The sequence below is a fragment of the Malaclemys terrapin genome, chromosome 3 (assembly GCF_027887155.1).
Source record: "Malaclemys terrapin pileata isolate rMalTer1 chromosome 3, rMalTer1.hap1, whole genome shotgun sequence".
NCBI classification, from domain to species: Eukaryota; Metazoa; Chordata; order Testudines; family Emydidae; genus Malaclemys; species Malaclemys terrapin.
In genome coordinates, this window is record NC_071507.1 from 70,188,139 (window position 1) to 70,202,691 (window position 14,553).

At 40.4% G+C, this 14,553-nt stretch overlaps 1 protein-coding gene across 1 annotated transcript in view; it reads right to left on the minus strand.

Moving 5' to 3' along the window:
- Nucleotides 1–1,608: 1,608 nt before the first annotated feature.
- EFCAB2 (EF-hand calcium binding domain 2) overlaps nucleotides 1,609–14,553 on the minus strand; it is a 37,239-nt gene continuing 24,294 nt past the window's right edge. The window contains exons 3-7 of the mRNA XM_054021472.1: nucleotides 12,247–12,319; nucleotides 6,028–6,107; nucleotides 5,029–5,071; nucleotides 4,855–4,921; nucleotides 1,609–1,858 (exon numbers count right to left, since the gene is read on the minus strand). Of these exons, the coding sequence (XP_053877447.1) occupies nucleotides 1,743–1,858; nucleotides 4,855–4,921; nucleotides 5,029–5,071; nucleotides 6,028–6,107; nucleotides 12,247–12,319 (379 nt within the window). The 3' untranslated portion in view covers nucleotides 1,609–1,742. The remainder of the gene's footprint in view (nucleotides 1,859–4,854; nucleotides 4,922–5,028; nucleotides 5,072–6,027; nucleotides 6,108–12,246; nucleotides 12,320–14,553) is intronic.

Genomic DNA, 14,553 nt, shown 5'->3' on the forward strand with positions numbered 1-14,553 from the left:
AGAGCCAGTTATCTCATCATAGAAGGCAATTAGGTTAGTCAGGCACGACTTTCCTTTGGTGAATCCATGCTGACTGTTCCTGATCACTTTCTTCTCCTCTAAGTGTTTCATAATTGATTCCTTGAGGACCTGCTCCAGGATTTTTCCAGAAACTGAAGTGAGGCTGACTGGCCTGTAGTTCCTTGGATCCTCCTTCTTCCCTTTTTTAAAGATGGGCACTACATTAGCCTTTTTCCAGTCATCCGGGACCTCCCCCGATCGCCATGAGTTTTCAAAAATAATGGCCAATGGCTCTGCAATCTCATCTGCCAACTCCTTTAGCACCCTCGGATGCAGCGCATCCGGCCCCATGGACTTGTGCACGTCCAGTTTTTCTAAATAGTCCCGAACCACTTCTTTCTCCACAGAGGGCTGGTTACTTTCTCCCCATACTGTGCTGCCCAGTGCAGCCGTCTGGGAGCTGACCTTGTTCATGAAGACAGAGGCAAAAAAATCATTGAGTACATTAGCTTTTTCCACATCCTCGGTCACTAGGTTGCCTTCCTCATTCAGTAAGGGGCCCACACTTTCCTTAGCTTTCTTCTTGTTGCTAACATACCTGAAGAAACCCTTCTTGTTACTCTTAACATCTCTTGCTAGCTGCAACTCCAAGTGTGATTTGGCCTTCCTGATTTCACTCCTGCATGCCTGAGCAATATTTTTATACTCCTCCCTGGTCATTTGTCCAATCTTCCACTTCTTGTAAGCTTCTTTTTGCGTTTAAGATCAGCAAGGATTTCACTGTTTAGCCAAGCTGGTCGCCTGCCATATTTACTATTCTTTCTACACATCGGTATGGTTTGTTCCTGCAACTGCAATAAGGATTCTTTAAAATACAGCCATAATGTTATGTTCTTCCATAATTTCCCTGTTGTTACACAAAGATTTCTGATTTCCTCACCATTATCTTTCCATTCAAAACTGAGCATAATTGTTATTTAAAAGACACACTGTTAACCCTAAATGTGAGGTCTCAATTATTTATGTTAAAAAGGGGTGCATTTTTTCTGTCAATTCCCATATTAACAGAAATGTTTTAATGATTTCTTTTATTTTACATTTAAATTAGCAGCATTTTTTTGATTTCCCTGCTCTTTTTAAAACTGAAGCAAAATACTGGGTACTGGTGAATGAGAACCTGAAATGGAATTGACTAGTTTCATTGCCTAAGGTGAGTAAAATACAAAAAGTAAACAACAAATAAATTTTGAAAATTAGAGTTGTAAAATACTTTCAATTTTAAGTGCTATTTTAAAATAGAAATTTTATTTTAAATATAAAAGTTGATATTGATAGTATCCCTTTAAAATTTCAGCCATATTAAGAGCCACACTGATCTGCTTGCTACTTTGATCTGCAACAGTCCCATTTCCCCCCTCACTTTTTCAAATGTAATTCTAAAATCATTTCTTGTTTCTTATTTGTCCTGTTTTGTGTCTCACTTATACATCTGAATTCCCTGCTTTCCATCTCTCCTCTTTTCCATCTCATATAAAACACTTCTTTCAATAACCCTTTTTCAGACATCTTAAATGTTTCTTGTGTTCAAAGATACAAAATCCAAGGAAATGCTTTCACAAAGATTTTATTGGTATTACAAACACTGTGTCAGATTCTGATTTCTATGATGCCACTGTATATCCAGACTAACTCCAAATTTATGCTGGTGTAACTAAGTGGCCCATTAGTTCTACAGGATAACCCTAATTTTCATCTACTACCATCATTGTAATATAATCTCTGTAACGAACAGTATTTGTTTCAGGATCTACAGCAGCAGACAGCATCTCCTCCATTTCTTCCTGTGTAAAAGGTTCACCTGCAAGAGGGCAGAAAAGTCAACAGTTTGTCCTGATACTATATATTACTCAACCTTATCCAATAGACTTAGTGTTTGGGCTCTCCCTTGAAATCCTTTTGGTACTCAGACAAACGACAGGCATGGGTGATAAAAATAATGATAAAAGACAAAACCACCTCATTTTATGTTTATCATTTTTCTAGGCCTTTTCTGTAATGGGGAGTGATTTCAAAACAAAAGCTCTAGTCAATCAGGATGAATTCTCTTATAGGCAGCGTCTTTTTTCAGGAACATAGGAATGGCCATACTGGGTCAGACCAAAGATCCATCTAGCCCAGTATCCTGTCTTCCGACAGTGGCCAATGCCAGGTGCCCCAGAGAGAATGAACAGAATAGGTAATCATCAAGTGATCCATCCCCTGTTGCCCATTCCCTGCTTCTGGCAAACAGAGGCTAGGGACACCATCCTTCCAGGAAACTTTCCACCATTTCACTAGCACCGGTGCGGTTAAACTGGGATAGTAATAGTGGGACTGTTAATGTAGACAGGGCACATTTCCACCATGGCTGTACCCTGTCTACACTTGTTCTCCCACTGTTGCTACCACTGGTGGAAGAGCAGCACTGACATTAGTGAAATGGTGGGAGATTTCCTGAAAAACATTACCTTCTGATTGTCCAAAAAAACGTAGATCTTTCCTACATTAGCATAACATATTTTCCAACTAGTTACAGGTACTTTAGAGGAATGATTTTACTCCTTCTCCCTGCACAGGATGAGCGCCCCTGTGCTGAGCAGTGCCCTGTATGCATTAAACTCCTTCCTCCAACAACAGCTACACTAGAGATGTTTAAAACTCTCTCATCTGAAACTACCATAGTTTGTTTTCCCCACATATTCAGTCATAGATTGATCTTAACACCAAAGGCAAATTAGGTTGTAGATGGAGCGGTATTTTCTCTACTACTGTCCTGTTAGGGAATCTATCTTCAGTTTTCAGGCATGCTGTAAGAGCTTGAGCTTTCAGTCACTCCACATGCTACCAGAAAGAGTTGTCAGTACCTGTAATTCTTCAACAGTGTTGTCTACATATTCACACTTGTGGGAGAGAAGCTCCTAGTGGAGCCTGAAGGGAAAAGTGAATTATCAGAAGACACTGCTCCCTCATCCCAAGAAATGTTCAGGTGTGCCTCAAATCCATCATGGATAGCATCAAGGCTAACTCAGGCAGCCCCAGAACTGAGACACTGAAAAAGACTCAGTTACATCCTCCAGATCTGATGTAGATCTCAATCTGTTGGCTCCCTTCCATGAAGAAGGGACACTGAAAAATAGAGGCGCACTGGCACAGATGGACCATCACTGTCTCCCAAGAGAGGGAGAGTCTGAAAGAGGAACCAACATTTGAAATCCACCCAGACAATTCCTAGATCCATCGTGATATTTCCTCTTCCTTCTCTGTGGTGGCACCGAGTCCTTCTGTTCAGAGAACCTCTCTGAGCCCCCACACTTGAGGGCAAAGAAGAGCAGAAACTAGACCTTCACAAATGTGAAACACAACTGAAAACCAGGGTCGCCCAGAGGGTGGGGGGCAAGTGGGGCAATTTGTCCCGGGCTCTGCAGGGGCCCCACAAGCCCTGGCCGAGAATCCCTTCCCTGGGTAGAGGCGCCTTTTTAATCTTTACTCACCCGGCGGCGCTCTGCATCTTCGGCGGCGGGCCCTTGACTCGCTCCAGGTCTCCGGCAGCGGGTCCCTTCACTCGCTCCGGGTCTTCGGCAGCGGGTCCTTCAGTGCCGCTGAAGACCTGGAGCGAGTGAAGGGACCCGCCGCCGAAGTGCCGCCGAAGACTCGGACCGTCACTCAGTGAGTACAAGTGCCGCAGCAGGTGGTGCCTTTTTTTATGCCCCAGGCCCCCTGAATCCTCTGGGCGGCCCTGCTGAAAACCCTCATCCAAAGAGAGGTCAGTACATTGGAGGCTCCTTCAGTGCTAAGAGAGACTCCAGAACTGAGGAAATTGCACTGGCTGTACCATCTGGTTCTTGTCTGGGAGGAGGCACTGTCCAAGTTCACAGCAGTAAGGATGTCTTGGCACTGAGAGACTTAGATGATAGAGCTGGCCTCCTAGATGATGGAGGATAGTGTTCCACTGAGCTGGTGCCAGAAAAAGGACAAACCGCAGCACCAAAATCTTCTGTTTTCCTGCGGCAGGTGGCTTAAGAACTGATGAAGGGCTACTGTGTCCCTGCATGAGAATAGGGCCCTGAACTAAGGAAAGGCCTTGGAATGTCAGGAGTGAAGTATGTTTATGCCTTGACTTCAAAAAGACAAAGAGCTGGTATGCCAAACAACCCATACAATAAATACAAACACTTCAGGCAGCAGAAATGTGCATCAAACTCTGGGAAGATGGAAGGGCATAAAATACATGGCTTAAATCTGGTCCTTTTGGGTTGGACATAATGCCCTTAAACCAAAAAAGAGATGGTCCTGCAAGAAAGATGTGCATTGGCACAGAAACTACCTAAGCAGCCTACAGTTCTAAACAACATATTAACAGAAGATCTTTGGTTAAAAAAAAAGTAGCTCCTCAAACACAGAACATAGGTCCCTATATCTATAGGTAGCCATAGAAAGGAAAGAAATGAAGTGGCTGGAAACTGTACAACCTCTTATAAATTTTACTGACTATTTGATGCCACAAGATGGTGCTCATCTGGGCACTGATTTTCTAGAAAGTTCTGGAGCTCAGTGGTATCAGGGTGCCCGTCACAAGTGGAAATATGCAGATGCCATCTCAAAGAACTGTTCATGATTATTATTAATGTAATTATTAATTTGTATTATTTTTCAAGTGCCAGAGGTATATATGACATGGTACAAACAGGTAAAGATATAATAACATCCTTTCCCTGGAGAAGTAGCAACTGAAAGGTTTTGTTCTGCAGCATTTACTCAAGTGAGTTTTCTTTTATTAAATATAAGTTTTATAAGTTAATTAGCAAAAATCTTTACCTTCTTCAGTCATATATTTGACTAACTCCTCTTTAGTAAGATGTCCGCATTTATTCGCATCTAAAACCTAAAGAAAAATAAATAAATAAAACCTTTTGGTTTTTAACCTTACAGAGTCAAGATTCAGTAACTATTTTCCCCTTAGCTAGATGCTTTAAAATTGTGGTTACAGACCTCAAAGGCACGTAAAAGTACATCTTCTGGAATAGGCCGGTATCTGAAATAATTGAATTAGAACAATTAGTGCCGCAACTTGGAGGGCTATGCAGTTTTGGAAGCAGGACCTCACAACAAAACAATACACAATAAATCCTAAACACTAAAGAAAAAGGAAAACACTGAAATGAAAATTTACTTACAAACATACTTGCAGCTTGCAAGTTGTGTGCTGCAAGAATATATATGCAAGAAAACAATGTAACCCAATCATGCAGAATTACCTGCCACTGAAGTCAGTTGGAGTTTTATATACAAGAGAACTTTGCAGCATTGGATATAAAACAATGGGGTTCACAAAACTTTTAAGTAAAGACACTGCCACCTTTTTTTTTTAAGAATAAAAATAAGTTCATTACAGGTAATACTGTTACAATGAAGGACAAATGAAACACATCAAGGCCATCTGTAAATGAAAAGACCACTGCATGCCTCTGAATAGTGTATATTAGCCTTCTAGTTCCAGAGCAGTCAACCTTTTAGACTTTTAGACTGCTAATCATGTACATTTACTGTGCATGGCAGTTATTTTGTTAATACATTAATATGAAGATGATTTATGTTATTAGAAACACGCTTTGTCTACCCATAAATGAAACTCATGTTTGCAAAAACCTGATGATTAAAGACCTTTATTTTGATAAAATCTCTTTAGAGACACACAAAATCAGATTAATGGGAAGTTTATTTTGATTCACACTATAAAAGAGAAGCAACACACTATCATAATTCACAGTGACTATAAACTCTGATATTGTGTGGTTTTAGTAACTGTAAAACATATTTTTAGATTAAATCAGCTTAAACTAAAATGCTCATCACTATCAAACTCAGAGTTAAAAAAAAATTTACTTTTTCCAGTTATATAAAGGCATATTTGATATCTTTGGTCAAAATCAACCACCCATGGATCTGAACCAAGCTACAACACAGAAAAAAAAATTATTTTTCCATTACCTTCTTTCCATTAATACTTTTGTCATCATTGGAAGAAATTTTTCCAAACGAATATACCCAGTAGGTTCTTCTTCTTCTACCTGATATTAAAACAGAAGGACTGTAAATTTAAATCTTAGATGACACATTAGAAAACTAAAAAGAGAACCAGAGAACCAGTTGGCTCCTGCATTAAAATAGTAGGGTTAGATTTTGACTAGTCCTAAAGATGCCAGGCAGGAAAGAAGTGGTTGGATCTATAAGACCTCACTCATTCCTGAGTGGTCATAAGCAAAGTGGGTGAGTAGGGGCAGAATCTGGCCAGACATAGAGGAGATGTAAATTGCACTCCACTCCCATGTAGCAAGAGGGGAGCATGGGTGGAAGTAATCTGCACTTTCAGTCACCCCATATTGTAGAGCAAGAGGGGAACAGGAGACTCAATCACAATTCTTTTCCATGGCTCCTTGTCAGGTGGCATGGCTACACCCCAGCCCATACGCAGGGCTGAGCATAAAGGCTCGATCTAGCCTATAATAAATAAATAGTAATGATACATTATATGTAGTAGTTAATTGATTATGCTAGGTGAATATTACTGGGTTTTGTTCTCAAGAGTGTAAGGCAGAAAATCTAGTATCTAACTAAGGCCATGTTTACACTATGAACTAGGGGTATGATTCCACTGCTCAAATTTTTGCTAGCTCTCATGGAGCTAATGTGAGTATAAAAAGCGGTGTAGCTGCAGTACCACGGAGCAGTGGCAGTGGAACCACGTCTTAGCTGTGCCAAATACATACCCACCGGTTTCAGGCAGGTTTGTACTCAGCAAGGCTAAACCGTGCCCTCCACTGCTACTGCCCATGCTACTGCAGCTACACTACTATATTTATACTCCTGCTAGCTTGATGAGACCTAGCCTGGGTATGTATATATGAGCAGGGGAATTGTACCCTCTAGCTCATAATGTAGATGTAGCTCAAGAGTGTATGCCAAAGAGTGTGCAGTAATAGATTTTTCACTTTAATTTAACTTTTTCTAAGCAATTTATGTAAGTTTTTTATAACTCACTCATCATCACAGCATCTGAGTGAAATACTTGTGATCAAATAAAAAAATTACAAGGAGGAGACTATATCCCCAGACAAGCTACAGGCCAGTTACAGTGGGAGCTTTGAACGACTTAATATTGTCCTCTAGTGGTTAGAAATTTGTGCAAAATACCCAGTAACCGATACTAAGTTATCATACAAAGTGTTTTTAAAGATACAGTATACTCTCCCCCAAAGACTGAATGGTTGTTTCCAGATATTTTATAGCCACACAGTGCTGTCAAGGGAGAGGCCAAAGTGGCAGAGGCTCTCAGTTCAAGGGGGTCTAAAACAGACAAAAGGGTGGGGAAAATGACAAATACCATACATACAAAGAAAAGGCTTTTTTTGCCAACCAAGTATATTAATGAAAGATTTTCTACACACTGTAGAAAAGACTACAGGGACTTCTAACAGGGATCTCACTGCATTCCTACACTTCCATAGGGGTCAAACAGCATGAACAAAAAGAGTTCCTAATTGTTCAGGAACATGCCTGTATTGAAGACTTCAAGTTTCACTCCCAAAAGGAACACACTGGGCTACATTGTGCCCACCTTTGTATGGGCACAGAGCAATGGGGTTTAAACCAACCCCATATGGGGACAAGACGCACTCTCAGTCCTTGCACTCTTAGCAGGCAAGAATGGAAGAAGTCTAGCACAAGCAGTGGTTCCAAATTCCTCAGGAAATGATGGGGCAAGAAGGCTCCTGCTGTCCTTTTCTGCATGATCGGTGGAGTTGGGCTAGAGGAGGGGACATCATATGCAGCACCTAGTTAAAGCATGTAGCAGCAGCTGCTGTGTGTACTCTCTCTGTACTCTGAGAGGCATTTTGATTGCCTCAGGGGCAATGCTTCTAACAGCAGCCACCAATGAATAGTCCATCTTCATCCCCCACTCCTTCAGTGCAGACAGTGTCTTGAAGCTAGTGTTGCCCTCTGTCTGCTGTGCCTTATAACAGAGAATCTTTTGCTAGAAAATGAAGCTCTTCTATACATGAATAAAACTGTCTTTGATCATGACAGGGTTGTTTATTTTAAAGCTGAATCCACTGCAAAGATGCAATAAAATGGATGGCAAAAATTAATTTCCCTCTCATGACATAACAGTTAGTCAATAAACTGAACTATTTCATGCTTCACAAATATTGAGACAATGACTGTAGTAAGGGTGTTTTATGAAGCACCTATGTTCCAACAGGCTGTAGGTCAGGAAACCAAAAAGACAGAAGTAGTAATGTGGTAACTATTTATAGGAACTATACAGAGACATCTTATATTATACATTAACTAAGGTCCCAAAGGGCACATAAAGATCATACTGCAAATAAATCATGTTTAAAAGCCAAAACCATTAGGCCTGATCCTGTCAGGGGCTGAGCACTCTCAATTGCCATTTCCATCAATGGGATTTGCAGCTGCTCACCACAGGGCTAAATGTGGTCCTAATTTTCAGACTGGGAAGAAAAAAACATTAGTAGCAAATAGCTGCTCCAGAATCCACCACGTAACAAAAACATGTATATGTGACTTACAAAATAAAGTATTAGATTTGTCTCTCTTAGTAGGTTTGCTGTTTGCATTTTATCCCAATAAAGCATTTCCTGGTAAAAGAAATCTTTCATCACTGATAATGGACCTGCTACTGTGAGGTGATGAGCAACCTCAACTCCTACTGACCTCAAAGCACCCACCAATTCATTTGCACTGTAGGCCCAGAGGAGTCTAGGGTTTTTCTCTACTCTAAAATGCAGAAAGACTGAAAATAGGTTCTTTCCCTAACACTGGACAGGTGGTAATGAGAGGCCAAATAAATGCTTTGCTTTAGGTCCTTCAAGTTTTGCAGATGTTTATCTTCATCTTATCCACCTTCATAGTCACTCCTATCTTAAAATTGCTTTTTCACTACAATTTCATCTTCTTGCCTGTATTTTTTTGCTCTCTTTATGGAGGCTATGACAGTAATAGCTACTGCGGGGTGAAATATTTAAAGCATTATTATACTCATCTATCTATTCATAGATTCATAGATTCTAGGACTGGAAGGGACCTCGAGAGGTCATCGAGTCCAGTCCCCTGCCCGCATGGCAGGACCAAATACTGTCTAGACCATCCCTGATAGACATTTATCTAACCTACTCTTAAATATCTCCAGAGATGGAGATTCCACAACCTCCCTAGGCAATTTATTCCAGTGCTTAACCACTCTGACAGTTAGGAACTTTTTCCTAATGTCCAACCTAGACTTCCCTTCCTGCAGTTTAAGCCCATTGCTGCTTGTTCTATCCTTAGAGGCTAAGGTGAACAAGTTTTCTCCCTCCTCCTTATGACACCCTTTTAGATACCTGAAAACTGCTATCATGTCCCCTCTCAGTCTTCTCTTTTCCAAACTAAAACCCAATTCTTTCAGCCTTCCTTCATAGGTCATGTTCTCAAGACCTTTAATCATTCTTGTTGCTCTTCTCTGGACCCTTTCCAAATTCTCCTCTACTCCAGGTACTTCTCTTTCCAATCTACTCTAGGTACTTCTGTGATCTCCATTACCATAGTATCTGAACACTGCACAATCTTGTGAGTATTATTACACTAACCCCTGCTGTGAGATAGGGAAGTATTTTCCCCATTTTACAGAGGGAAAACTAAGTGATTTACTCAAAGTCACACAGAAAGTCTATGATGGAAAAAGTTTGGACCCAAGGTCTCCAGAGTCCCCAGGTCAGGGTCCATCTTTCCTCCACCCCTTCCACTTCTATTTTGTAAATCTTGGACCAGGGTGGGGAGATTTTCTTTTATCAATAAACAACAATCCATGTGGTTATTAATTTTTTTTGTATTATTTATATTTTGGAGCACAATTTCTCTTTCCTCAGACTGTCTTCTACTTCTTGGTTGAAGATAGGAGTTGGGGAACTCTGCTAATAAGGGGCGCAAAATCACAGGAGGCAGGCTGTAGCACGCAAGACAACTTTCTATTCTGCTGGTTCTTTGTACTTTCTCCTCATCTAAAGAGCGGAGGCAGCTGAGCCAGGGAGTGAACCACTGCTATTTGAGACTCTAGGGGGGATGGAGTTGGCATACAGATAAGAGGCAGGGATAGCAAAACATTTTGGGTGGGAGCCAAACTCCAGCATCATGACATGTGTGGGTGATATATATACCTCAGGCTACTTCCAAGGGAAGAAATCCTTCCAAATCAAGGGATCTTTCCTTCCCCTGAGGTAGCATTTCAACCTGATATCACCTGCAAAGAGAAGAAGAGAGGGCTGTGGTGGGAAATATTTCTGCTGCTGTGTCCCACACTCTGGCTCCACCCTATGCATCATCACTGTGGTGACCCCAGCTTCCTACTAGGAAGTGAAAGTAGAGCAGGAACTGAACGGACAAATTACAATCTAAAATCAATGTTCAAATAAAAAATAAAAAAAAACATTGGACTGGTGTTTACCAGTAGAAGTTCCCTACTCCCTGCACTCAATTAGGGGAGTGGGAACTTAGACTTATAGGATGAAGTAAATGAGCAAGAAAAGATTACTGGCTAGTTACTGTGCATCTTCAAGAGAAAGCTTTGGACATTCACACTCATAGGACTGACGTTTCTGGAACCTTCTAGAAAGCCATGTCTGTTGGGGCTCCAAAAGCATCACCTCATGGCACCGAACATTCAGCACCAGGTTATATACAGAGCTGCAGCTTCCAACTATCTCAGTTTTTTGTTGTCTGTAGCAGAAAGCAAAGGAACTAAGTTGCTTGTTCAGATTGTTGCATGAGAACTCAAAACCTCCTGTTTTGTAAATAGCTAGACTGTAGAGTATTACTCCCTTTAAACCTAAATTTAGACTTGTGGGATGCAATTTTTAGTTTCAAAATGTATTTGGATCAAATTATGCTTAGTTACACTAGTACAACTCCATTAATTTAGAAAAAACAAACCCTTTTAAATGTTATATTTAAGAATAAAGATTGCATAGCAACTTTAGGAGAAGACAATCCCGGGAGAAAGGATGAAGACTCAAAGAGAATCAGGAAAAAAAGGGTTGGACTGAGGAGGTTGAGCCATTTAATATTGCTAAAGGTACAGAAGTTCAATGTGCTGATAGATTCTTAGCATCAGCATAATCAGATAAACTGGTTTAATAATCCTATTGTATCCAACTTTCATACTGTTCAAATAATTATGACCTAGGATTACAGAAAAGGCAATACAATGTTTAAAATCCAAATAAAATAAACATTAAAGTTATTACAAACCCACAAAAAGGGGAAAATCACCATTAAGAGTACAATCATATGCTTAGCTCGACCAATTATGTTGAACTGCAGAAACAAAGGAGGGCGGACTGAAATAGACTAAATAATGCATCAGACATGTGAAATATGTAGGAATCACAGGGGACAGATGAAGGATACATGGCAGGTCTTCCCTCAGAAGCTTTTTGAGGTTAAAGTCACAACTCAATGCTATTTCCTGAGTTAATTGGTATTACTTGTTCATTGTTTGGCCTGATTGTGTCAAGAAGATAATACAGTTGGGGTTTGTGTAACCTGATCAGTTTGGAACTCACTTTTATTTTTCCATCTGCAAAGGAATATTTTTTCTTGTTTCTTGACAAAGAACTTCCCCACCCTCTTGGCACTGGGTCACAGTAACCATCCTTGGCAGAAGACAGAAGGTACTTCCACATAGCACTTTGGAGCAAGCCTCCCAGACCAGGTCGACAGACTTGAGGTTATGGGGCTTCCACTTTAAAAATAGCTGCATAGGCAGCGCTTTGAAGTTGGAGCTTGGACTCTGAAACCTACGGAGGTGGGTGGGCTTCAGATCCTGAGTTTCAGCTTAAGCTGTAACTTCGAAACTCTGCCTATACAGCTATTTTTAACGTACTGGTGTAAGCCCCGCTAGCCCATGTCTGTCAGCCAATGCATAGCCATACCTGGAAAGATTCCTCTTTGTATTCTATCAGTGTTGCTCCCGTATCAGCCTTAGGGGTTGCTCAGGGCAATCTGAGGGACTCCCTTGCTAAGTGACCTGTCTCCATAACATTTCCAGCCTCTGGGAAACAAGCTCAGGTCTCCCACACAGTAATGCAGAGATTAAAACTTTTGTAAATTGTAAGATTGAAGAAAAATTACAAAAGACAAACCGCTTACCTCTCCAAGCATATCATGTAATTCGCTCTCACTTGGGCAGCATCCTAATGACCTGATGATTGTACCAATCTCTCTGAAAAAGAAAACATTTTTGTCGGTAAATCTAGAGTACAAGAAAACCTATGGCAGCTATCTAGAGTACAAGAAAACCAGCTATCAATCCAGAGCAAGTGTCGGGGGAAATGGGGAGGGTGGTGGTTTATAGCGAGGCCTTAAAACTAAGATCCTATTTGTTTGTGTGGACATTAAAAATCTCATGCCACTTTTTGAAAGAGTATGGGTTTGCCCTGTGGCCTTAACCCAAAATCTCCTCTCCCCCTGTTGCAGTGCAGTGTGTTGTATGCAGATTGCTTCCTGTCTGCAGTTCTCTTTCTTAGTATGACTGGATTTCAGCAGGGTCTATATTTATACTGTATACCATAGTTAATAAAGCCCTTTGTGATCCATTGAGATGAAAAGTCCTGTATAAATGTAAAATGACATTAAAGTTATCCATAAAATATAAACGTTACTAGAGGTTGAAGGTGGGTGCAGCACTGCTGAGTGAGCTTTGCCAAAGCTGAAAACACCACAACATGGTCAACATTACCAGCCTGGCTCTATGTCGCATGCACACATTAGTGGTTCAGGAATGGAAGAACATACTATCAAATCTAGTGCACTTGTTATGAAGTTCCAAATAAAATGTATGACCAAACTGGTGATGCCTCAAATAGAAACAAATTAAATATCAAGAGATGCTATCTGACAAATTTAAAAGGGTGTCACAGTGTACATATGAATTCATCTGAAGTTTCTAGAGGTGAAAGATGGGCTAATTGATTTGAATTGATTAAAAAAAGACCCGAACCACCTCAAACTTAATTTTTTTCCAATTTTGAAAAAACTGTGAATTTAAAAAAATATATCCACCCATCTTTGCACTTCCCAGTTGCATCTTAGGCCTTGTCTATATTAGTGATACTGGTATCGCTATACTGACACAGAACCCCCCCAGTGTAAGTGCTAACACAGGGTGTTTTTCTATCAGCATATTAACACTTCCTCCCTGAACAACATTAGCTATACCGATAGAAGAGTGCCTTTGTTGGCATAACTGTGTCTATACTGGGGGTTTGGCTGGCAAATCTATGTCAACTGGGGGTGTAGTTTTTTCACACCTTGACCGACGTACAAACTTTGTAGAGTAGACCTGGCCTAGGATCAGAAGAAAAAAGAAATACTGCACAGAAAACTTCTTATGATATTTCTGGTGTGATGTAAACCAAGAAACACAGGAACTCTTGTGTGTTTCTTGAAACTTTTCCAGTCCAATTCCAGAGCAAAGAAGTTCAGATAATCTTGCATAAACATCCATGCTATAGGATGCTTAAACTTTTGAGGATCATCCATCACTGCCAGTGCATCTAACAGACAATTAGAGTTTTCTAGTGGAAGTTGTAGAGATGAAAATAAAACACTTACTGTAATAATGTGATTGTTTTGTAACACCCAAAATGTGCTAGGCACTGAACAGATGTAGAGGAAGACAGTCCCTGATCTGAAGAGCTTACATTCAAATCGCACACATGATGAAAAGTAACAGCAGCAGCAGCAGATGGGAAATAGTAGGATGGGTGGACAAGGGTTGTAAAAATAAGGCCATGTAGGTTGTTTTAGGTGTCCAGGATTAAAAGAAGCTAAATGCCAGGTTCTAGTGTTGGCATAGGGTAAAGAAGCTTTAAAGACCCCAGCTGAATCACTATCTTTCCCTGCCAGCCTCCCCCTCCCAGTTGGTGTACCATCTTTGGCTTCTGCCAGTGTACTTTCTAGCACACAGAAGTGATGGTGAATCGAAGCATAATGCTCACCTACTTGATGAATCTGAGTTAGTGAATCATAGTTTAATGCTCATTTTGTTAATCTGAGTTTATACTGCAGGTGAAATATAATCCTAATGTCATATTTATCAAATGAAGTGTAATATTTTGCAGGAAAAACTTTGCATAAATCACAAAAAAAACTCTTTGTAATTTATGTTGTGAAGAGAAGAAGAGCAGAACATCTTCCTGTGCAAAGCTTGTTTCTTTTTAGTTTTGTAGGTGCATGCTTAAAGGTCAGGCAATATATTGGTATTGGCTTTCTGCAAATAGGTTAAAAATCTCTCCTTCTCTTCAAGGGTATCTGATGTTCCAAGAGATAATATTCATAATACTTTTATGACCATGGTTAAGAATTGTGCTGTACTGCCACCCTCTGACACAACATAATCACCTATTATGTGATAAAACATTTGGGATAAAAGAAATTGCATTTATGAATCAGGGA